At 37.1% G+C, this 25978-nt stretch overlaps 1 protein-coding gene across 8 annotated transcripts in view; it reads right to left on the bottom strand.

The window, feature by feature from the left end:
* The window catches only part of Exoc4 (exocyst complex component 4), an 816538-nt gene extending 791499 nt beyond the window's left edge, over window positions 1-25039 (bottom strand). For 4 of the 8 annotated variants that reach the window (XM_021237603.2, XM_004856313.4, XM_087204413.1 and 1 more), the window contains exons 1-2: window positions 24866-25039; window positions 3815-4004 (exon numbers count right to left, since the gene is read on the bottom strand). In XM_021237603.2, the coding sequence (XP_021093262.2) occupies window positions 3815-4004; window positions 24866-24951 (276 nt within the window). In that variant the 5' untranslated portion in view covers window positions 24952-25039. Of the gene's footprint in view, window positions 1-3814; window positions 4005-4149; window positions 4297-4518; window positions 4645-12786; window positions 12844-24865 lie in introns of those variants that run through there. The other 4 variants (XM_087204417.1, XM_087204414.1, XM_087204416.1 and 1 more) reach the window with 3 other exon arrangements.
* Window positions 25040-25978: the final 939 nt, after the last annotated feature.

Below are 25978 nucleotides of genomic sequence, written 5' to 3' on the forward strand. Positions count from 1 at the left end.
TGTTGTGGTTTATATCTAGACGTCCCCAAACCTTCATGATCTCATCACAGGTGGAGCCTGGCGGGGGGGGGGGGGGGGGGGGGGGTTGCATCACAGTGGTTTGATAACTTATCACTGGATTAGTCCACTGATGAGTTTATAGCTGGGTGCGATGTTGGGAGTTGAAGCCTGGTGGGAAGAGGTGGGTTGCTATTGGCGTGGCCTGGAAAGGTGTATCACTCTCCTTTGATCTCTCTCTCTGCTTCCAGCCTGCCTTGCAATGAGCAATTCTCCTCTACACTGCCCCTCTGCCATGCCACTCTACCTTGGAGACAGCCAATCATGGACTGAAATCTCTACAAATTGTGAGCCAAAATAAACCTCTCCTCCTTTAAGTTGTAGGTGTCAAGTAGTCTGCCTCACCAACAAGAAAGCAATTAAGACAGTGACTTACGATGCCCTATGTGCCCTGGCCCACTGTACCATCCCTCACCTACAAGCTCTCTCATTCACTATCTCCACTCCTCACTGTACTCCAGCCCCTCACCTCCTCTTCGCTTCTCAAACTTCTAATCAACACTGCTTCAGGATTTTTGCACCTTCTATCCCTACTTTTTGGAGTGACCTTCCTGGGCACCCTCATCTCCTTCAGGTTTAGGCTCAAATGTAACCTCAGTAAAGCCTTCCCTGACAAACCTAATTAAAAGAACATCCCCCTAGTCTTCCTTCCTTGCTTTTTCGTTAATTTTTTTCCTTTCTGAATACATCGTACCATCTGTTAGTTCATCTGTTTGTTTATTTATTAGTTTATAGTCTGTCTCTCCTGATTAAAATATAGCTTAGAATGTAAACTCCACAAGGACAGGAATTTTGTCTGTTTTCTTCATTTCTATACCCCAGAGCCTTGAACAATACTTTTAGCACAAAGCTGACACTCAAAATATAGAGATTAGGTGTTAATAAATATTATCTGTTTGTTTTTCTCTTTTCCCACTAGCATATAAGCCCCACGAGGACAGGAACTGGTTTTTTCCACTTGTATAGTCCCAGGACCTAAAACAGTATCAGGAATTCAATAAATATTTATGGAATAAAACCTCATTATATTCTTTTGCTAGAGAACAGAAAGAGTATTTCAATTCAGTTCTACACATCCTCAACATCTTGTTTGGCTCTAAAATAATGTAGCCCAATGATGAATGAATCTTCCTCATTTTTACTTTGAAAAAATATATACCTATACCTTGTATGGAATCCAAAGTGCAATTAAAAAGCAAAAACAACAAGGAAAAATTAGTGAGGAAACATCAGTGTTTCCTTGGTGATAAGAAATGGACTTTCATGGTACAAAACTGTCAAATTATGCAACAAAAACATACTTTTATTTTGCCCCAACATTTTTCTTCTTCTAGTAATCAATTATTAAAGGCTTTTTTGCAAAGAGCTATAGCCCTTTATTTCTCTTCCCAACACTGAAGCTAATTCATAACACTGAATTATGTGACATTTACTTTCTTGACACTGATGTAATAAAGGTTTCTTTTGTTTGTTTTCTTTTGCTCAGAATCCCAGTACACTGAAAATGAGGAAGAAAGAAGAGTGTGGCTACTAAAAACAAATGTGCAATCCTCAAGATGAAGTCCCCTTTTTCAGTACCAAGTGAGCATTTTTTTGTTTGCAGCAAAGATGCTATCGACTCAGAGTGATAGGGAGCAAAGCAGAAATCAGTGCTGGTGCTTCCCGCGAGATTAGGACAAAGTCTTTTCAGTCAACCAAACTAATCAGAAAATACAAATACCAAAAGGTCCTTCACCTTCCCTGTGATTACCCAAGGCAAAGCCAGAAGGTCAGCAGCTCTATACATTCATTTTCTGACCCCTTTTAAGCTTAGTATATTGGGTCAAAACGGACTACAGTTTACTTTAAATCTAGAGGAACTGATCTACAGCTTTACCTAGTTTCATAGATAAATCCATAGGATGAATTCATCACTTTACAAGCAGTTATTTTTAAAATGTAAAGAGGTCAGTACATTGCTTCAAAAAGATTAAGAGCTTACTGGTTCTTAGAGTGAAAATCATGTACCAGTAGTATTCTTAGAAGCATAACTTGTATCTGCCTATAAAATCATACTATAAGGTCTAGAGAATACAAAACAAAACATGTTAGAATGCCATAAGTATTTATGGGCATTTCTGGGCAGGCACTGGCCAAAGAGTTCCCTACCAATCTCATAGCACAGAGCAGTGAACTTCAAGCTACAGTCTTGTGCAGCGTGCATCCCCTCAGGAGGAACTAGAGAGGGCAGCTGCCAAGTGTAAGGAGGGCAATACACATGATGATTTGGACCTCTCACTGTAATATCAAATAAACAAAAAGCACTACTTCTCTTAATATCTGATACACTAGGGTTATGCAAAATATCGCAACTTTTTTTTTAATGCCTGAAAACCAGCACTAAAGACTTTGGAGTCAAGAAGACCAGAGTTCAAATTTAAATTTGTTGAGAGAATAGATACGATCATGCCTGGCAAGGAACGGGTATTCAATAAAGTACCAATTATTGTAACTTAAAATGTATTAAAAGAGTGACATCAAAATACACAGCCAAGATCCACATAATCATGATGTAACAGTACATAAGCCTTATTTTATGTTCATCCCTTGGTCAAATACGAAAATAAACCCCCAAAACCCACTTTATCCTTTACATATTAAAGGCATGTAACCCAGGAACCAAGGATTTACCACAAAAGCAAAAGGAGACAGGAAGGTGAAAAGAGAGAAACAGAGAGAGAGAGAGACACAGACACAGAGAGAAGAAACAGCTCCAAGGCACGACAAGGAAGTTACAAAATAAAAATTAATATAAGCTAAAAAAAAATTAATATAAGCTCATCATAACTAAAACATATTCAAATATTTTATAAACATTTCATTGTATGTGCAAATAATTTGCACGTCAGATTTTCTTCACAAAAAAATATACAGAATACACAATGATTGCAGAGGAACTGCAACCAATTTCAAGTTAGGTGACATACTCAAAGCCAAAATTTAAAAAAAAAAATCTTTTTAACTGTGATAGTAATATACCTATACAGATAAAAAGTGAGCTATGAGCACATTAAATATACTTGCTACACTGTGATGGGAGCCTCTAATAGTAAGAGACTCTAAAGTTCTCCCCATCAATTCAGATTCTTTTCGGTCTTCCTCAAATTGAGGCCATTTTTCCCTGCAGTGAGAAGTAACTGCAGAAGCCAAGACATAGAGCAGAAGCAGCAGCAAGCCCCAGATGGTCTCTGGGCTCAAAACTCCTGAAACCTGTTGGGAGCGCTCAGTGTAGATCACTATGGCCAGGCCTAACTCACCTCCTCCTGTGAATGAAGCAGGGCCCCATGGGAGGAGAACAGGCAACAAAAGGGCATGGCAGAGCAAGGCTTGGCCAAGAAGAGGACATGTCTTCCTCCCCATCCATTCTCCACAAAACCATCAAACCATGATGTTCTGCACAGCTTAGCTATTCTCCCAGTTCCAGTTACAGACCAGCCCCTTCTCACCTTGCACTTTCCTTACCTCTACCACTATAAATAAATAAACATGCTGCAGTTGCCTGGCAGTCTTTTTCTCCCATCAGGAGGAAAGCTCCACCTGGCCCCAGCCTTTGTATCTCTTTGTCTTCTTCATCCTCCACCGTTCTCCCTCCATGGACCCTTCAGGCTCGCAGCAGAAACCCATTATGAGCCACTCTTGAGGACCATCACTGAGGACCATGGCACCCCTCCAAGCTGCACCTGTACTAGCCACAGTCACCAGATGAGATGAAGCTCACCTGCTTTATTTTATTCCGGGAATTAGTGATGCGCTCGGTGATGCTCTGGTAGGTGCGAATGGCTGTTGTCAGCTCTGTGTAGTGCTGCACTATCAACTCATCCAGGTCACGGTCACACTTCTCATATGCTTCCTCAAGGCGACCCTTTTCATTTTCTCTGTCTTCAACATCGTCACTAGTAGACAGAGTCCTGGTGAAGATAGAGAATATATCAACTCGAGTGAAATTTAGAAAGCAAAGCACAAGAAAGGTGACTCCGTCGATATGCCAGCAGATTCATCTTACTAGCTAGGAAATAAAGTATTGTACGTTACTAGCAGAAAATATAAAATCACCTTCACAATAAATTTCAGTAGCCCATCAAAATGGGTTTGTTGGCCCTTCCTTTCACTTGTGTCCTTGGCCTTAGAACTGATTTTAATCAGACAGCAGGTAGGTATGAACTTTTCAAGAGGTTGGGCAGCTCTTGATTTGTCTGAGTAAATCACAGTAACTCCTAATAATTCTATTCCGCCTACCAGAAAAAAAAAAAAAATGTGGCCAATGAGATCTATGGAACTTCTAGCAATAGTTTTCTTACAAAAAGAATAACAGGAAAGGTGCCCTTCCTCAACCCTACATATTTTTATACAAAGCTGAGACACTCGGATACTTCAATCATCTTAGAAGTATGGAAGGAAAAGCCAAGGGAAATGCCAACCTACCACAGTTTTGTCACTGGGCCACTGAAGCAGCCAGGGCTGAAGCTGCCTTAACTCGACTTCTTGTTAGGGGAGATAATAAATATCCATTGTTTAAGTCACTTTCAGTTGGTCTTCTTTCACATGTAGCTGAAAGTATACTAATGATAAAATTACTCATATATTGAGACAAAGAGCTCATTTGAATGACCTGAATTTGGTACAGAACCCCAGTAGTCTGGAAATAAGGTCATATTAATTCTAAAATCTGTTATAACAGCAGTAATCTAAGCTATAGTACAAGACAGTCCTGCATTTACTATTCTTCAAACAGCACTAACAAGATTGATAGGAATCAACAATAACCAGAGCATGAAATAGATACACTTATTAAAAATCTTTCAATAACTTAGTTTGATACATGGGCCACAGATCTTTGTTTCCTCTATTATCTTTCTTGGATAATTTTTTTTAATTTAGTATTATAATCAGTAACAAAGAAACCTTTTCCTCTTATCTGTTGGCCACGGTAATTTAGAGTTTCATTAAATTTTCAGATTTGTCAGCTTATACATTCAGCCTAGTTTATTTCATTTATCTTTTTTAATTTAGGGTGGGGGTTATTTTAGGCTCTGAATGATGGATGCAATCAATTACAAGTCCATCATTAGAAATGCTTTCAGAGATGGTCTGTCAGCAAATCAATCACATACCCACTTCTAAATACTTGCAAGCAAAATACTGTACAACAGACTCCTCCAAACTGCCATTCAGAGCAAAGGATCTTAATTCATGAGTCACACAATATATAAAACATCTTTTTCAATTTAGAGGAAAATTCAGGAGGCCAGTCTTTGACTTCAGTCTAACCTTAAAATGATTTTTGTAAATGTGGTAGAGACGCCAAGAGACCGAGTATTACATGAAATGGAGGGTAAAAGAAATGTAATAAAGAAAAAAAGCAAAAGCCACAAAGGCTAGTATGGGATACTCAGGAAAGCAACCTTACTGGGAACTGAATGAACTGAGGGCTTTACCATACCAGATCGTTTCTTTGCCGATAAACTGGTGATCCTAAACCAGACACCTTCCTAGGTTACCTTCAGGTAGAGAATATCACATGAGTATTTGACTACTAAAGTAAATCAAAATGGAAAATTTAGGGGGAACTTGGTTTCACAGATAAAGCTACAAAGATTACTTGCAATGTATAGGTACCAAGTAGCTTAGCAGGTCTTCCTGATGTTTGTATGATACATAACTTTGCTCTTTAAATGTGAAAGCATCTAGGCTATTAATCTAAAGTAAAGCACAATGCTTTCAGTTTATCAATTGTCCCAAAGGCAAGGGATCCTAGATATTTAACTCTATCATTTCCCTTTGTAACACCAAATACTGTAGTCAAAAATTTTCAAAGCTACAATGCATCAGTCTGTTATCTTTACAATGCTTTCATAATTTCCTCTCTCCCCTACCATCCGAGGAAGGAAACATGACAAACATTTCACATTGTTTACCTTAACTAGCTAGAATTACCATTAAGGAAAATGTCAGGCCCAGAGAGGACACCTTCTCTGGCATCAGCTGTCACTAAAACACATTACTGGATCATTAGGAGTTACCTAGGAAATAGAAAGGGTTACTAAAATGAAGATTAGAGAGTAAATTGAGTCTACAGGGGATTTTTGCTCCTATTCTCATTTTTAAAGAAAATATTTGTATAAGGAATATCCTGTGCCAAGTTTGTCCCACATTTGAAATTCATCCTCTTTATATAAACTGGGATAAATGACATTTTATCTTCAGTCCAAAACACATTATCGAACTTGGAGAGTATACGACCATTTAAAGTTTTTTTTAATTAGAGAAAAGGAAGGCAGAGAGGATAATAAAAATAATAGTAGCATCTAATATTTAGAGAGGCTTACTAGCTGCCAGGAAGCAGCTGTGTTGCACATTTTACAGAATGTGTGTAATCCAAAAGGGTTACACAAAAGGATTCGGGTCCTATTATCGCCCCCTCCCCTTTTTACAATGGAACCAGCTGAGATCTGACAAGGTTAAATTAATTTGCCCTACCTCACACAACAAGGGTAAGGGATAGCATAGGGATTTAAAGCCCAAGTTGGTTTGTTTGCAGACCTAAATAAGAAACCTAGCTCCACCATATGAGCATCTCATTTTGCTCACCTAAGAAATGGAGATAATACAATATTTCCTTATAAGATTACTGGTAAGTGTTAAATGAGACCACAAGGCCTGGTATATCATTATCACTCAACAAATGTTGATTGTGTTTGTTAGCTATTATTGTTACAGTAACAGTAACTGTAGTACAGATTGAGTCTCCACTATTCAAAATGCTTGGAACTACAAGTGTTTCAGATTTCAGGGTTTTTTTAAGATTCTGGAATATTTGCATATGCATAAGGATATGTTGCATAAGGTACCCAAGCCTAAACGTGACATTTTATATATACGCCATATGTTTCATATATACCTTATACACATAGCCTGAAAATAACTTCATACACTAATTTTAGTAATGAAACAAAGTTTCATGGTATGGAACTTTCCATTTGTGGTATGATGGCCTCCCTCAAAAAGTTTGGGAATTTGGAGCATTTCAGATTTCTGATTTTCAAATTAGGGATGCTCAACCTGTAGCAAGAACACAATGGCAATAGCATTTTTTCAATAATATTATGAAAAATATGCTAGAAACAAAGTTTTAAATCTCACCACTCTCAAATACTAGATCATTTAGCCCTGGGCATGAGATTCCTACTTTACTCTTCCTTAATGTAAAGAGTTGTGGAGAGTTTACTCTTTGCAACCTAATGTGTTAGCCTGCCATCATTTCATGAGTGCTGACAGAAGAAACAAAAATCCTACGTCAGAAATTAAGGACTTTATTACTCACAGCATAGCAAGCAGCATGAGTACCAGTATATTTGCATCAGTTCCCCTTGCCCCAAAGTCCCATGCAGGTTAGGCAGATGGGCCCAGATGGATACTCAAGCCATCTAATTTACCAAAGAGGAATCCTGAGCAACCAAACACCCTTCCATCTGGAGGGACAAACTTACTTTCCAAGGCACTTTACTAAGCAAACATCCTTGACAATGGAAGTCTAAAATGAAGAGCTCTCAGTACTTTTGCTCAAAAGATCTTCAGAAACATATCAGACCCAAGAAAACTCTCCCAACAATGAAGCAACCTAAATCACTGTATTCCTTCATGAACTGAATGATAGCATGGTTCCTAGCAATGGTGGGAAGTAAAGATTCATTTCCAAGCTGTTTCCTTTTCTGCAAAATGAGTCCAGAAATATAATGCCTCAAACAATAAATATTTGCAAAAAAAAACAACGAATGTTAGATCACTAACACATGAAAGAGCAGACAATTTTATAGATAAAGATTTTGGGCATACTGGCAAGACCTAGCAAGCTGCAGTGTGAGATTATTTTACTTTAAGACTGTCACTTGACCTGAACTGAGAGCAGTATAGAAAGAACATTTGTCACCTAGCTCACTCTACCTAAGCCAGGTTAGGAACCTCTCTCTTCAGCCATCTAAGTCTCTGCAGAATGAAAAGCTCACCAGCTCAAAAAGCAATTCATTGCAATTTTGAATAGTTCTACTTGTTATAAAGCCTTTCATTAAAATAAAGTCAGCTCCTTCATAATATCTACCCATTGATTTTAGTTCTTTTTCAGTAACACGAAATAAGTCTATTAGATCGTCTATAATATATCCCTTTAAATTATAGAAGATTCTCAAATAGCTTTCATTCTCAAGTTAAACACTTCCAATTTCTTCAACTATTTCTTCAACATTGTGGCTTCCAAGCAGCCTATCACTCTTGTTGCTTTCCTCTGAAGTCCCCTCAAAAAAAGACTAACACTTAAAACTTAACTGTGGGGTAGGCATTAAACTAAATGATTTTGTTATTGTTTGCTATCGGACTGGGGGGGGGGGCACCATGGTACTAGGGGTTAAATCCAAGGCCTTCACTCTGAGCTACAGCCCCAGCCTTTGAGACAGTGTCATGCTAAATTACCCAGGCTGGTCTCAAACTTGCAATCCTCCTGCCTCAGCCTTCCAGAGTATCAGGATTACAGGCATGCACCCCAAGCCCAGCTTAATCTAAGTGTTTTAAATGTAATAATTCATTTACCCTATAAAGTGGATACCATTACCTTATTTCTAAAGAAGACACTGAGTTGTTTCTTCAAGGAACAAAGTTTTTAAGTCACAGACCTCAGCCTGTGCCATCTAACTTATAATAGCTTCACTAACTTATCTCTCAAAATGTGCTCAAAAATGAATACAACATACTTCAAAACAGAAAGAGGTTTTATATCTCACAACATGGACAGTATAATTTTAGTAACCTAGCCTAAAATTACAATGCATTTTTTAAAATACAGACCAAAAATTATCCAAGATACCTTTGACAGAAAGTGCTGACAAGCCAACTTTAATTTATCTCCTATTTGTAAAAATGTAAAACTAAATGCTGAAATTAATGTACATCTCTGTGTCCTACATATTGGGAATAAGAGGTGAAAGTGAGGCACAGGGCACAAATTACTGAGTGTTTATAGTACAACAGACAGTACAGTTATTTTCTGTCTTCAATACAATCCTCAAAATAGTCTAATGAGCTGGATAGGATCGTCACACTTTTTGCAGGTAAGAAATCCCAGGCCCAGAGAGGCAATTTGCACACATAACATCAGAGCTGGGATTAAAGCTACGTGTACTTGGATTGGGGATTTAGCTCAGTGGCATCATACCTGCCTCACAAGCACAAGGTCCTGAGTTCGATCCCCAGTACCAAATTTTAAAAAGCTATGTATACTTGACTCCAAAGCACATGCTCATTCTGGTATACACATCACAAGCTCCTATCTTTTCTGCCTTCAACTCCAGGGCTGCTACACCCTAATCACACTCCAGCTGACACGCAGAGAGAACACTGGACAGCTGGAGATGGACACAGAGCTTTTGCAGTAATAAGTCTTGGATCTGGACAAGAAAGTTTAAAAGTATGAGTTAAAAGATGTAGCTCAGTGGTATAGCACTTGCCTAGCATGTTCAAGGCCCAGGGTTCAATCCCCAGAGCCACAAAAAAAAGAAAAGACATGAGGTTTAAAGTTGCCACTCCAAGATGCATTCAGATTACTGAATCACTCTTACGGTTTTTCTCCATTCTTGTCTCAAAATGATTATAATTTACAAACTATTTCAAGTTCACAGAGGAACACTGCATTTAAGCTGGACACAGAGACATTTCTGAATCACCAAGAATTTTTCATTAAGACAGCTCTGGTATTTTGCATGATGAACTACATCTATAACCATGACTAATTAATCCTTAGGAAAGAACTTATTTGCCTAATGGGCTAAAAGGGCCATGGTATTGTAAAGCTACTGTTAACAGAATCCAGTAGAAACAGGTATGTTCTATGGATTCACAAACTGTCATCTCTAAGCAAGTCCTATAAACAAGTATTAAAACCCAGGGTAAGTAATTGGAGATTGAAAATTGAATTTGTCTGTTTCCTTTTTTATACCAGCTGCTATATTTTCTGTTGACCGGTCAAATGTTTTAAAAGGAAAATAACTAGTCAACATCACTGGTTCCATCTGTGGAGCAATTTTGCTTTCACTTTGCTCTTCAATAAAGTAATGAAGTCTAGAGGAGAAAGCACGTAAGTCGATATTCTTTAAAAAGACAAAAGGAGGCTTAAATAAAAGAAAAACCACACCTATGAGCACAAGGTGCCCATCACTCAAAGGGAAAAACATTCAAAGAAAGAATAAAATATAAAAAGAAAAAAACACAAATCTAGAATACAGCCATAAGGAACATTCCAGAAAATCTTCTTACCACTCTCATCAGACATATCAAACAAGAGGCACCCATGCAAATCTCAAAGGACTAGAAGTTCTGGAATGCAAAAACCCATTCAAATAAGACTCTGTAAATTTAACCTTGAGCAATTTATTTCACCTCTCTAGGTCTGGTGTTTCCTTATACAACAAGCAAGATAATAAGAATTACTAGCTTATCACAACACTGTAATGACTGGAGAATTGTGTAAATGTGCCTTGTAAAACATAAAATAGGATAAAAGCGTTGGCTATTACTGGAAATAAAAAAAATCTATGAATCACAATATTGTTAGCCCATTCTGCTAAAGCTTCCCCCCTTCTAAAATTCCTGAAGATATTTATGAAGCAAAATCAGACCTTTTCTTTATATGTTTACTGACTCTGGGTGCTCTTTGAAACTACATAGACATTAGCACCCGGTCAAAGAATACTAACTTTTAACCAATATTTAATGGTGAAACTGAAAAACAGTACAGTAGCTACATTCAAGTTTCAGTTTAATTATATCTCACCTCATTTTGAGAGAGAGAGTGAGAGAGAGAGATTTGAGATGGTTTGTATAAGAATGTAAATAATAAAAAGTAAAATACACATGAAAAAGTGGGACTACAGAGAAATATGACAAAACAATACCCAAGCATAGTTTAAATGAATTAAAGCCCCTACTCTAAATTTGAGTTTCCAGGCAGCCAAGATAAAAAGTGATATACACAGTATTACAATTCTCACTCAAGAAGATAGACTCTTGTTCTACTAAAAAAAACTTTACACTTGGCCTAAATGTCAAAAGAAATCATTAACTTAAAGCCCGAAAGGGGGGTGGGGGACAAGTGTGGTGGCCTACACCTATAATCCCAGCACTCCAGCACATGGGAGGCTGAGGCAGAAAGATCACCATGAGTTCCAGACCATCTTTGGCTACATGGTAAGTTCAAGAAGAGCCTGAACTACAATTACACAATAAGACCTTATCTCAAAAGAAAACAAAATAAATTCAAATACACATACATACATACAATAAGGAAGACATACAATACAGTGAATGATCCCTACAAAAACCTTAAAACTAAGTAATGCATTTTACATACCATTTCTTAATTTCTTTCAGGAGCAAACATTAAAATCCAATTCAGACCTAAAGATTTTGAAAGACTACAAATACAGTCTAAGCATGAAGTTTTCCAGTGATTCATTTTAATCTAAGGATAGAATTTGGGGAACTTACAGAACTAAATGGACCAAATTATATTTTACCAATTTCCTCCTCTCGGTGCAACTTCTGATACTTCAAACCAACCAGCTTCTTTGAAGAGAGTGTTCAGTACAATTGTTGGTAAAAGACTATTAAATATTGTAAGGGAAAAACATACAGTAAGGTTAAAAGCCAATTATGAGATATTAAAGAGGCTGACAAGGGCTATTGCCTGGACCTCAAGGTTACCAGGAGGTGATGACAAACTATCATTCTGGATGCAGTTTAAAGTATTCAAACAAGTAATAAAGAGACCCTCATGGTACCACCTGTTGTGAACTGATTTTTACTCTGCATTCCCACCCCAAATTTGTAAGTTGAAACCTCAACCTCAATGTGACTGTACTGTATTTGGAGATGGGATCTACAGAAGAAGTAATCGAGATTAAGTGAAGTCAAAGAGGGACCTTAACCTGCTAGGCCTGGTGTCCTTATAAGGAAAGCAAGAGATAGGAAAGAGGCTTTTCCACCCACTCACAAAAGGAAGGCCATGGGAAGATAAAGCGAGAAAGTGGCCATCATAAGTCAGAGTCTTCACCAGAAACCCATCCTGATGGTATTTTGATCTTGGACTTGTAGGCTCCACAACTATGAAAAAATGTATTTTGTTATGGTCACCCAAACAGAATATTTACATTACCACCTTATAAAACACAGGCAATGTTATTTTGGTTGGCTAAATTCTCAAGGAAAATGTTACTAGTCAGCCTCCTTAGCCATAAACAAAACACACACATTCTTGACACATCCACATGAATTAGCTGCCAAAATACAGCCACAAATAACTAATTAACCTTGCATAAGAAATATTTAACATAATACACCTGCATTTTGGTGACACTTGCAAAATGTTTAGCATGAAGTCATTCTTTCTGACAACAGTTAACAGACTTAACTGTCTACTAAGGGCATTCCTAGTTGGCATTCAGTCACTTCTCTTCTAGGAATAATAAAGATTAACAAAACAATTAATTGAAATCCCTTCAACTCAGAAAAACTAATTACAAGTAAGGCTTCATATGTCAAAAAAAATCACTTATCAGGAAATGACCGTGCTACATCACACAATCTACAGTTAAAATCAAATCTCCTCAATGACCCCCATTCTGAAAAGCACTTGAAATGGGAACAGACCAGCTAGAAGTCACAGAATCATCAAGAATCGAAGCCCGTCAGTGCAGCTTTCTCTCTTGTTAGGACAATTCTAATTTTTTTAACTGCAAAATAAAAAGAACATCAGACAGGGAATCATCTTTATGTATTTACAAAATATTGCAAAACTCTCACAAGGCAGAAACTAAGCACGGTTAAACTCTCAAAAAATACTCAAGGATTAACTAGTTTTAGAACCTCACTCAAAGAGGAAAAAAATTATGTCCTGTCTCATTGATCTTTCTGAAACACAATATTCCTTTTTGTTACTGATCCCAACACAAGAACAAAAGTAAACAGTTGGCATGACTCTTCAAAATGTGAATCCCAGGCCCGGGATTTAGCTCAGTGGTTCCGCCACCTGCCTTGCAAGCACAAGGTCCCAAGTTCAATCTCCAGTACCAAAAAAAAAAAAAAACCCACAAACAAAATGTGAATCCTGTTCTCTTTACCAAACTGCTTCTAACCCGGAGACATTTGGTTACAGTATCAGATCTAGCTAGCGCTCATTGCAGCATACTTTATATATGATGAATGTCTATAAATGCTTCCTCTGAATTCTAAAACTAAGAGATCCTCATCATAATTCTGAGTTTGCACAAAAAGCCACACACTAAAGAAATATTCATATGTGTAACACTATGTAATAACATAAGGCTTCTCTCAAAGAATAAGGAAATTTACATTACCCTTTTAAACCAGATTTTATTGTATTCAATTATACATTATGATTGCTTGTTTCTTAATTATGTCTTTATTAAAGCCTAGAAAATACAAGATAATCCTATCCCAAATGATATCAATTCACAATTACAAGTCCCTCTGAAAAACTTTTCTGATGTATAAGAATATCCCTTAACAGTACAAAGAGATGCATTTAATATCAAGTGACAACAAACAATTTCTGTTTTAAGGTCAACTGAAAATTCCCTGGAGTCTTGCTTCAGACAGCACTTAGGACCAATTATTATACCCAACACACACATTTTTCAATATTTCAACTAACTTGGTTACACAGAACACTTTTGGGGACAGATACCTACAAATCTTTTAGCCAAATAAAGACTAGAATGTAAAATTAAGTAAAACCACCCCACTCAGGCATAAAAACTGACTTAAAGGCTGACAAAGTCAATTTAAAATCTCCCCTTACCCTTCTTTAAACAAGCTCGACTTCTTCGCCCACTTCCATTTTAAGCCACACATCCTCCTTTAAAGCACTGTCCACAGTGACCTTATATTCTAGTGAGTTCCTTACACATCATGTTTCACAAGATATTGATTAGTAAAAGGCAGTCAAGTGCATATTGGAAATTCTGGGTTACACATATTGAAGTTACAGAGACTATCACAGGGACGAAGAAAGAACTCCTGAGCCTTAAGCTGTTACTCAAGAAAAGCATGATTTGTGTTTTCTTCTGAGATAGTGATCTAGAGGCTGGACTGACAGATGCACAAAGGCCAACTAAAAGCAGAATAAACCTTGGCATCTGTGCCTTCATTGTTTGTCTCCCTATTACCGGAAAGCTCTGAGACAAATTCCTGCTTTGCTCTGCATGGTGGTGGCAGGTTAATCAAGTGAGGAGTATCTGTTAAATGTATTAACCCTAACTTTACCTAGGCTATCTCATCCCCCTTCAAGTCTGAAGACACCAAGATAAAAGTAACTAAAGTAATTTGGGGGTTTGCAGGAACAATTGTCAGTTGAACTCAACTGTCTAGTTCCAGACCCTCCAGAGCAATACCTACAAGTCTCCACCCCTATAAAACTATATAATCATGTGGAGTTCCAGGAAAAGGAGAGCTTCACTGACCAACCCGTGATGAAATCACCACCCTCAAATAGGAGCAATTACCCTATAACAGGAGCAGGGGCATTTCCCCTCCACAAGTAAGAGCAATCATCTCTTTGGGAATCAAACTCCCCTGGAGGCACAAAACCAGAACTGAGATAAGATCAATTGGATCCTCACCCACCTCCACTAATCTATAAAAGCCGGCCTCATTCTCTGGTAAGCAGGCCAGTCTGAACCTCTTCATCAGTCTGTGCCCCCTCTAACTGATCAAACTCTAGCCCTTTTCTGTTCTCTCTTACCTTCTAACTCAGCCTAAAAAATCTGCATATGCCTCACACTGATGGGTCCTGAAATTCCTTTCTGTGAGGAGAGTGCACAAACCAACTCCCCAGGGCAGGCTAAGGTGAGCTTCGTTGGACCCCATGCAGTGACCAGAAGCAAGTTTGTTAACTAAGACATCCATGAGACATTACCATTAATGTACATATTCAGAATGGACAAGTGACAAGACTAAAAAATACAGTAAGTAGCATTTCTGTGATTTAGCATTTCTACAGAACCTTTTTTTCCCACCCGTTCCACCTCAGGCTATACATCTATATAAACACACATCTTGTTTTGTTTTTGCAGCACTGGCCATTGAACCTAGGACCTCCAGCGCACTAGGCAAATGCTCTGTCACCCAGTTATGCTATCAGCCTCAACCCTGACAATACATTTTCATGGAAAATTTCAACCATGTACAAAAACTGAAACACTTGTCAAAAAACGCAGCTTCAACAATTATTAACATCGGGCCTGGGATTTAGCTCAGTGGTTTCACCGCCTGCTGCGCAAGTGCAAGGACCCGAGTTCGATCCCCAGTACCAAAAAAAAAGTTCCAAACAATTATCAACATAGTCCAACCTTGCTTCATCTTACAACTCTACTGCCTCTAAGCCTCCTTCCCAATTACTCTGTAGCAAATCCCAGACATGCTGTCATATTTATTGGTATTTATTTTAGTATATATCTTAAGAATAACACTTTTTAAGCAAAACAAAAGATAAATAATAGAAAATAGAGAGATAGATCTTTCTCAAATGGGAACAGGATGAAGAGATGGAAGGAGGGGAAATGAAAAGAAAAGAAGGGGGTGAAAAAGGAATGTGATACATGCATGCACCAAAAGAAAGAATGTAAACAGAAAGAATGTAAACATTATGTACTGCAAGCATGTACTAATAAAAATTTTTAATGTTTCTCAAAAATAGCCCCATTACCATTATCTCAGCTAAAAAAAAAAAATTTTAAGTTCCAATTGGTTTCTTTTACCTTATCTTTCCAAATACATTATGTTCCAAGGGCTACTCAAACTGTCATGCTTTTATTTCACCTGGGACTCATTAAAATGCAGATTCAGGGCAGGGATTTAGCTCAGTGGTTTCCCTGCCTGCTGCACAAGCGCAAGGACCTGAGTTCGATCCCCGATACCAAAAAAAAAAAAAAAAAAAATGCAGGTTCAAGCAAGGTGAGTCAGGTGGCACCTAAGATGGTGCACTTCTACCTAGATCTCAGGTTATATTTTAAGTATAAAATAAAATCACCCCTAAAATTCAGCACAGTGATAGGCACCAAATTTTAAATAGAAAAACACCTTTTAAATTATGTTCTACTTTATTTTTGGCAAGTTTTTTAAATACTTCTAAAAGAATTTTTAAAAATCTCAAAATACTTCATTTTCTTACCAACAGTATGAAATGTAACACAAAACTTTCCTTTATTCATGTTAAACGTTAGTTCCCATGTTTTTCAAGGCACATAAAGAAGGACTAGCTACTATTATAGGGATCATAACTCATTTCACAGCTTGAAAGCAGTTAACAAAAATGTACAAAGCAGGAAAGTATCAGATCACCCAAATAATAACAAAAACAAAACAAAAAGACTGAATAACCAGCCAAAAGATTTTAATACTGTGTTACAAAAAGAAAATCCCTTATTAGACACATTAAACCTCAGGCCAACAATTTACAAAACTACTGCAGATATTATATAACAGAACTGTATCATTAAAAATAAAGAAACATAAGGGCTGGTGATTTAGCTCAGTGGTTCTGTGGCCTGCATCGCAAGCTCAAGGTTCCAAGTTCAATCCCCAGTACCAAAACTAAAAAATAAAATAAAATACAGAAACATATAAATGTGCATTATAATTTCAATGCATCTGTAAGAATTCTTTCTGATGGAAAAATTTCTGGAAAAGCATTAGAGAAAGTAAGGGTAATTAACTGTTTAATGCTGAGCAAAATTTTTTTTTAAATCCCTCAATGTTGATCTATCTAGTTCACTTTCATGTTATAGCTTTAAACAGCATATTTGAATTTATTCTTCTCTGAGCATATGCAATCTAAAATAGTACCAATGAAAAATAATCCTTAATCTTTACAATAATCTTTAAGTATTTTTTAAGATATTTTTTAAAATACAAAATATTAATTAACTTATACTTTGAGCCTAGATGAAATAACAAGGACTAACAAAGCAACAAATAAAACAGGCCTCAAAACACCGGACATTCAAACCATTAGTTTGCAAGGCATTAATAGAGAGGAGGCAGAGTGGCACAGAGTACTCTGGAGACCTGTCCTCAACACAGTAGTGATCAGCACATGTATGGGAGGTAACTACCCAAGGTCAGGAAAAAGAATAACCAGAAAAGATTAGAGGGAACAACTGTATGAATTCATGTAGGGCCAAAGATAGTGTCTATCCCCCAACAACCACCCCAGCTAGAGCCAAAAGTCTCATAGTTCGTAGTACTGGGTGGAATATTCAAAAAAATACCAGAACAGGGAGACAAAATTAGTCTTAGACTAAATTTTGTTCTGCACCTAATTAGTAAAACTTAGACCAAGACCTGAAAGGACCAAACTGTTCTCAAGTAACTCAATCACATTCCAGAACAAAGCTTAAGAATTTTTACAGGAATACAAAGATATCCAAAACCACTCCTGAACAAGACAAAATCTATAATGTCTAGCAATCAATCAAAAAGTAGGAGGAACATAAAGGGGAAGAAATTAACAGAAATGGCACAGATGATTACATTAGTAAAAGGAAATTAAATAGTCATGATACTAGTATTTCACATGTTCAAAAAGTTATAGGTAAGATTTAAGATGTAGGCAGGGAAATGAAAGATATTTTTTTAAAGTCACAAATCAAACTTCCAGAGATGAAAACTGCAATCTAAAATAAAAATTATATTAGGTGCTAAACCAGGCATTGCACATGCCTGTAATCCCAGCACTCCAGAGGCTGAGGCAGGAGGATCAGGAGTTCAAGGGCAGCCTGGACTACATAGCATGACCCTGTCTCAAAAAACAAAAATAAATAAATAAACAAAAAATTACTATTAAATGGGATTAACAAAAGACTAGCAAGAGCAGCAACTAGTTAAAGGGATAGCAACAGAAACTAAGAGGAAAAAAAGAATTTAAAAAATGAATTAGTATTCAGTGAACTACAGCATAATATGAAGTGGCCTAAAATACTTACAGGTAACTTCGATGGGAAGTGTTTGCGACCTGTACACTGAAATCTACAAAAACTTCTGAGAACAACTGAAAAAGAATTAAATGGAGATATACCTCTCAGTGCAATTCCAAACAAAACCCAAAAGGTTTTCTGGTAGAAATCAGTATATTCTAAAATTCATATGGAAATGCAAGGAATGTAGAACATCTAAGACAACTTTGAAAAAGTAGAATAAAGTTTAAAAGTTCACCCTGTACATCTTGAAGATATACAAAATAATCAAGACATAAAGATATGGTATGTCATCAAGATGGATAAACATGAATGAAACAGACTACAGAGACCAAAAAAAGAGACACACATATAAGATGAACTGATTTTTGATAAAGGTACAAAAGAGAATTCAGGAAAGAAGGGATAGTCGTTTTAACAAATGGAGTTGGAACAACTGGATACCCTTACATACACACATAACTACACCTACACACACACACACACACACACACACACACACAAACTACTGAGGAAAAATGATAAGAAAGGAACATTCCGGGTTCTAGGATGCTGGAAATGTTCTGTATTTTCTTCATTTGGATAGGTAAAAATTCATCAAGCCATGTACTTAAGATCTGTGCACCTTACACATATATATAATAATATACATCTCATATATAATATATATATGTCATATATATATACCTTCAAAGGGATTATAAATAAAATTAGCATACATAATAAGATTCCACATTTCATACATAGAGAGATATCTGAAATTAGGTTCACCTAATATTAATGATAATTCATAGAGGATAAAGTTTGAAAATTTTTAACATTCATCTTCATTTCTTTCTGCAATATCATTGTTTAAGTTTCTTATCATGAATATAATATTTTTATAACAATAGTTTTTTTAAACTGGTATTATCAGTGGTTAATTTTAGGTGGAGAAAATATGGGTAATTTACTTTTTCTTCTATGTAATTTTCTGTGTATCTTTACTTCCTCCACTTGAAATTACAATTTATATATATATATATATATAAAGGCTGTATAACAATATAAAAGTGTCTTTTATGCTAAAAAATGTTAACTCTGTGATAATTAACAGCTATTAAACCTTTGTATGTACGTGGACAGGACCTATCCAAAAACACAAAAAAGGCAAACAGGTAAAATGGTCGGAAATAATGAGACAATATTCCTCTCTTACAACTCTATTCTTTTTAAAAACTTGTACAATATAACTTTTATAAAGGAACAAAGGGTATTTGCACAAAGAGATCATGGGCCCTTTAATTTGCTTGTTTGTAATTTAGATTATCTCTTAATCTAATACATGCTTCCTATTTTATGTGTGCTTAGCCTTTATGTTTTACACACAAAAATGTGTATACATATGTAATATATACATATAATATATACATATATAGAAATATTTTACATATACATATAAAAAAATCTAGCTTCTTTAGCTCAATCTCAAATCATCAAATAACTGACATTTTAATTCAGCTCCACAAGGTTTCCCAGTTATAAAGAAAATATTCTGACATGGAATCAAACGCTGGTTAACTTGGCAAGGATACTTCTGGTGGAAAATTAACATTATATCCTGGTTACTATCTGTGATCAAAATCACTGAAGATCAAATTATTAACCCATCTTACAAATGAGAAACTAAGACCTGGGGGTTTTAAGTAACTGCTTCAAAGTCATATGGGTTATGTAGTAAAGTTTCTACCGGTACATAACAACACCACAGCACATACTGCACCGCTCACTAAAGGCTGCAACCACACATATTTATTAAGTGATAGCTTGAAAGAATTTGACTGTGTCAACCAAAATGAAAATTAATGCCTCGAAGACTTCAAGAAATTCTGAGGGTTTTGGTTTTTTGTTTTATCGGGTGTTTTTGTTTTTGTTTTTGGAGACAAGGTCTTGCTATGTAGCCCAGGCTGGCCTCAAACTCTCACCAATTCTTGAGCCTCGGCCTCCAAGCGCTGGGATTACAGCCATATGCCACAACACCTGGCATATGCCACCACATTAATATCAGGAAGTTCTGGTATTAATAACTCAATGTGGAGTTAGAAATTAAGGCATATATTCCCAAGATATTAATTTTGCACATTCAACCAGAGGATGGGAATGTTTTGCCCCTCACTTCCACATCAGCTGTCAGATGTCCCAAGACTTCCTGAAAGTTTACAAAGTGTATAATTTCCACATTTTGTTTTTCAAGCAACACTGTTTTGCTGATGCCAAAAAGGCAACACTGTTTTTGCTGATGCCATTCTGCAAAGATACAAAAAGAACTGAAACCTAAAAACCTTCTCGAGGTGGTCAAAAATGAAGAGGCGAGCTGGTGCTGGAATCATGAATACCGAACACAACTTCCAGGACTCCCTTTGGAACAGAGCGACCACATTCCTTTCCTGCCACAAACTCTGTCATGAACCTCAAAGCTATTTGTTCAAAGCCCTGATCAAAGCCTGGGCCCCTTCATCCAAGTTTACTTTGAATTAAGTACAGGCTGACCAAAATACTCTCTGAGGAGGAAGGAAATTTAACAGGTGTCTAGAATAAAGGATTTCCTAAGTATTTGAAATTCCAACTTCTGTGAAGTCATCAAAAGTTGATGAAAACATGAGCCTTCAATTCCCTTCAAACCTCCTTGACATCTGTACCCAGAGTTTGTCTACAGAAGATCTCCTCCGAGGTTTCAATAAGATCTTCTTAAGTCACAACCAAAGTTTGGCTGCCCAATTAAACTGGCTATTTTGGGCCAACTTACAAAGAAGACAGAGACAACATTTAATTGGAAAGCAAAACACCTAACAGTGAGTGGTAGACACATTTTCCAATTAAAAACCTGACAAGAACCACAAAAATAAAACATCTCCAAAATGCTACTCTGTTTATTTCCCATCTAGAGAGGCTGCTTCCCCCAACTTCACACCAAACAAAAGATTGGGGAGAGGGGATCAATAGAAAAAGAAAAGGAAAAGGTTGGGGATGTGTGTGTGCACATGCATGTGTGTAAAATTGTCCAAATTGTACACCAGCAGGTAATCAGGACTCTGTCCACCCAATTAGTTCTGTTTTAAAGGGCCAGTGGCAAGATTTAAATGCAAAAGCTGCACAGTTAGCAGCAGCCTCCAACTGACTAAATCCCAAGCACCATCTGTCTCCTCATTAAAGCCCCTCCTCACAGGTCTGAGGACCTCCTCTATAAAAGGCAGGGACTCTACCCTTTGAAATGTCTGACTGTCCTAAAATAATTCTTATTAAATATTTTTTAAAGGTTTATAATTTATATTGTGTCTCAAGATACTTTAAAAATCCATCTATCAAATATAATGATTTTATTACAATTGCACTATCTGTACTGCACCTTTAAATTATTTTGACTTCCAAATGCTTTTAAATGACAAGACTATCATACTAGCAAAATATAGTCATTATTTAATAATTTACCACCATGGTGGGAAATTGCAATGAAACCCAGATATTTCCTTTGTCCACACCTATTGTGTCCTTACATTTAAACTTGTTCCCCTGTAGCTTTTGTTTTTGTTCTTTAATCCAGTATTAAAAGATGGCTACAACAGTAAATGCTGTTCCAACTACTAAGAATGGCAATTTTAAAACAATATAAATTGTTACAATACATAACATAGTATAGAAACTACCTTTTTATGTATCTGATCGAATTGAAGTATTTTTAACATTCAAAAAGAAAACTGTTCAGTAATATGAAAAGATAAAGTTAAATCCATCAAATTTTTTTACAAGACAGTGTACTCTATCACTAACAATTTATTCTGTAAAAAATGATAGGGAAATATGAAAAAGCTGTCATGTACCAGATATTACTCCACGAAAGCTCAGACTTTATAAACATAAGGCTAAAATGGGTTTTCTTTTTTGAAGCTTGTTGCCAAAGCAACCAGTGAAGCTACATTCTTTGACAATTTTTAAAAAAGGTTAAGGGTAGGTGATACTTAAAAGTTTTATATGAGTTAAGAAAAATGAATTCCATGTTGCAACACAACACAGATGATACTCATTGAATAGACAAAATAGCAACTTCAGAGTGACAATACAACTGCCTAATCAGAAACATATAATCCTCATTCTATTCCTCCCTAGAGGACTCTCCTCTCACCTCAAATCCTAAACACCAAAGAAATATTATCACTTACTCATTCTCTGCCATTGCTTATGAAATTTAAACCACTGGATAAATTCAAAAGCGTATCAGAAAACAAGGAAAGAAAACTAGTAACATCCCCATTCCAATGCCCAAATTCTCAAAGAAATGACTCAAAGAAATGTTGATATTCATACATCAACACTGCAACACCAACAACATTCAGTCTTGTGGCTATATATAACCACAATTTCCAATCAGAATAAAATATGCCCTGAATGCTAGGTCTGGACATCCATTCCCTGTTACCATGTTTGTAACAACCATGATAAAGTAAAAGTGTTATTCAAGTACACTGTGAGGTCAAGGATAAGGAAGAAAAATGAAAAAGTAATATACAACAGAAGTCAAAGTAAACAATGCCCAATCTCAAATCATGGTGATAAAGTGAAGGTAATATAGGTCGACATAAAAGATGGATAATCGCAAAATCATACTGCAGACCATCCAACAGGAAGAGATTCTCACTGGAGAACACAAGAGAATGTTCTCCAAAGGTAATGTATATCTCTGTGTCAGTATCAGTAAAAAAAAGCTTTGCTTTGGATTTCATGCTGTTTTCATATATCAGACATTTAGGATAAATTTAACTGATATTGAAGAAACTGATATAGCATACCTACAGAACCACAAGTATACAGATGAGAATGGTGTATTTGTAAACACTTGTACTTGTAAACACTTTCCCTAACCCTCACTCCACTTTCATTCAAAGTAACAACCACTCCTCCTGAATTTCCCTAATATTTTATCTCTCTTCTAGTGTTATATCAGACTTTTTATGCATATTTTATCCCCCAGGTAGACTATTCTCTCAACAATAGTATATCTGATTTGTCTTTGCAAAACTCAGGACAACCACTCATTCATTCTACAGATATTTAATAAGTGTACAAGTGTCAGGCACCATACTGTAAACTAGCACTAAATATTCATTGTTTCAGTGAATGTTGACTATGAGGCAGAAAAATAAACAAGTTCAAAGAAGAATCCAAATAAAAATCACCTATTATAATTTCACAGAAGATAAGCTTGAGAAACTACAAACATTCTGACTGGAGTTTTATTATCATGAGACACATCTATACCACCTGTGTACTGGCAAAGCATGGATGTGGGCCTGTAGATCCACAACAGAATTTCTTTAGCCTACCAAGTATATTATTTCTATAGAAAGGATTTTCTTAATTGTAAAAAAAAAAAAACTTATTTAACAGCCTATAATCTTATAGTAATCTAAGTAAGACAAATGAGTATCAGTACACAAGTGGTAAGCTGTTTTAAAAATTTGGTACATTCATTCATTCAAGCACTTGGTTGCTGGGGATTTACTCAGTGGCTCTGCCCCCGCCTCAAAACTGCAAGGTCCAGAGTTCAATTCCCAGTACCAAAAAAAAAAAAAAGAAAAAATCACTCAAGCACTTGTTACCTACCAGATACTGTTCAACCCTGGGTTTTAAAAAAGATCAGAGCGTGGCGTGGTGGTGTGCGCCTGTAACCCCAGCACTTCTGGGATGCTGAGGCAGGATGATGGCAAGTTCAAGCCCAGCTTGTGCAACTACATGGGAGCCTGTCTCAAAATGTAAAAACTTTAAAAGGGCTGAGGTTGTAATTCAGTGCAAAAGCCCTGCTCTGGGTTAATTTGGGAAAGGAGAGGGGTTATCAGAACAGTCAAGGTGGCCTCCAAGAACTCAAACTGAAGTTTAGCATGGGGGGGGGGGGGCGGTTCATGAAAAATATCCCAGCTTAAATTCAAATACAAACAAAGTAAAAACGTGTCATGATACTTTTTATTCGGGTTTTTATGGCCATTCCTTGTATAATCCTTATCGCTGCTCAGTTTTTCACTTAAAAAGAAAACTCCCAAAAGGTCCACCACTCCAACTCTCACGCCAATATTCTCAGGGACAAAAACTGCATAGAAGATATCTTGAAATTTGTTTTGTTTTTAATGAAGAAACTCGGGCAGTAAGGCAGGAAAGAACAGAACAAAAATCGAAAGAGATGTGAGCCTTCAAACCCATAGACCTTCTACCAGCTCCCTGCAGATTCTAGTATTTGAGGCTGCAACCGTTCACAGGTGGTGCAAAGGGTCCAGAGTTGGACAAAATGCAACTCGTGACAGGTGACTCTGGACTCCTGAGCCCTACATCCAGAAGTTCAAGACACAAGGCGCCTTTCTCAGTAAGCGTTACGACAGGTAATTAATCCATAAATGCTTTATGAATGAAAGAACACACCTTCTACCTAGTTTCCTCTACCAAAAAACAGGCGAGTTTTTAGGGCCCACGGACACTAAAGAAAGCTGTGGAGCAGGGCTCCTCCGTCTAAACCCAAATCCAGAGGGAAAAAAGGGGGTGACTCCTGAGGCTGAAAAGGGGAGAACTGCTGAAGCTCTGGGGAGGGGCTGCGGTGAGGCAAGGAGAAAAGAGAAGGGTCAGCAAGGTGGAACCCAGCTAACCCCTCTCCTTTCCAAAGCGGAAGTCGAGCCGCTGCCCCCGTCCCCGACCCTGCCTCCTGCCTCCCTCACCTGATCACAGAGATGAGCAGCCCCGAAGGGTCTTTGCTTTTGCTGACTGTGCTTCTGTATTTCCCACCAGCTGCTTCTGCCGCCATCTTGGCACGGGGGACAGAGCCGGTGGGCTGCACAGAACTAAAACGAACGTAGACTCCGTCTTTGACCGGCCTGAGTCTGCACCAATGGGAGAAGAGAATCCAGACGCTCGGAAATAGACTATCCAGTCACAGGAGTGAGAAGGCGGGACCAAGAAAAGTCTCGACGCGGCATTGCTTCGCTCTAAGCGCTCTGGGAATCGTAGTTCACCCTCCTCGGCTCCGGGGAGGATCCGGAAGCTAAACCATTGAGGATTTAGACCCCAAAACTTCTGGCGAGTGTCTTCGTTTAACCTTGGGCTTATTTTTCACTTTGCTTGCTTTTAGAATTTTGTTGCAGTACTAGGAATTTAATGCAATTTTTAATCAAATTTACCTGATGATGATAAAATGAATATGTGAGGGAATGTGTTCAAATGGAACAGGTTCTTATGTTTGAGGCCTATGTGCAAAGTTTTCACTTTAAATACAAGTGATTTTTAGCTGGACCAGGTGGTGCCTGCCTTTAATACATTCTGGAAAGCTGAGTCAGGAAAGCCGCAAATTCTAGCCCAACCTGGACAACTTAGCGACTTAGTGAGACCCTGTCTCAAAATTTAAAAAGGGCTAGAAATGTAGCTCAATGAGAAGGTCCTAGGTTCAATCACCGGGGGGGGGCTTTAATCCAAACAAATGCTAAAATTAATCGAAACAAATGCTTTTCTTTCTTTGGTGTTTTCTTAAACATTTGTCTTATGTGTGAATTGAATTCTTTCATTAGGTGGGTATCAAGCTGGTAAGTAGTTCACATTGATTTTTTTAAGATTAGTGAGAAATATATATAACTTTAAGGCATTCAGCCCAGTCACTCTAGTCGTAGGGACTTTGTTCCTAAAGAAATAGAGATATAGTTAAAATATTGAAATTTTTGAAACAACATAGAAGACTGAATACATTATGGAAAGTTCATATGATACAATAACAGCCAGTGAAAATCAGTGATTATTATAATTAATAATTAATGATTAATCATTAATTAATCATTAATAAT

The sequence above is a fragment of the Heterocephalus glaber genome, unplaced genomic scaffold (assembly GCF_053883595.1).
Source record: "Heterocephalus glaber isolate CG9 unplaced genomic scaffold, H.glaber_assembly_v1.0 deba00000546, whole genome shotgun sequence".
Lineage (NCBI taxonomy): Eukaryota > Metazoa > Chordata > Mammalia > Rodentia > Bathyergidae > Heterocephalus > Heterocephalus glaber.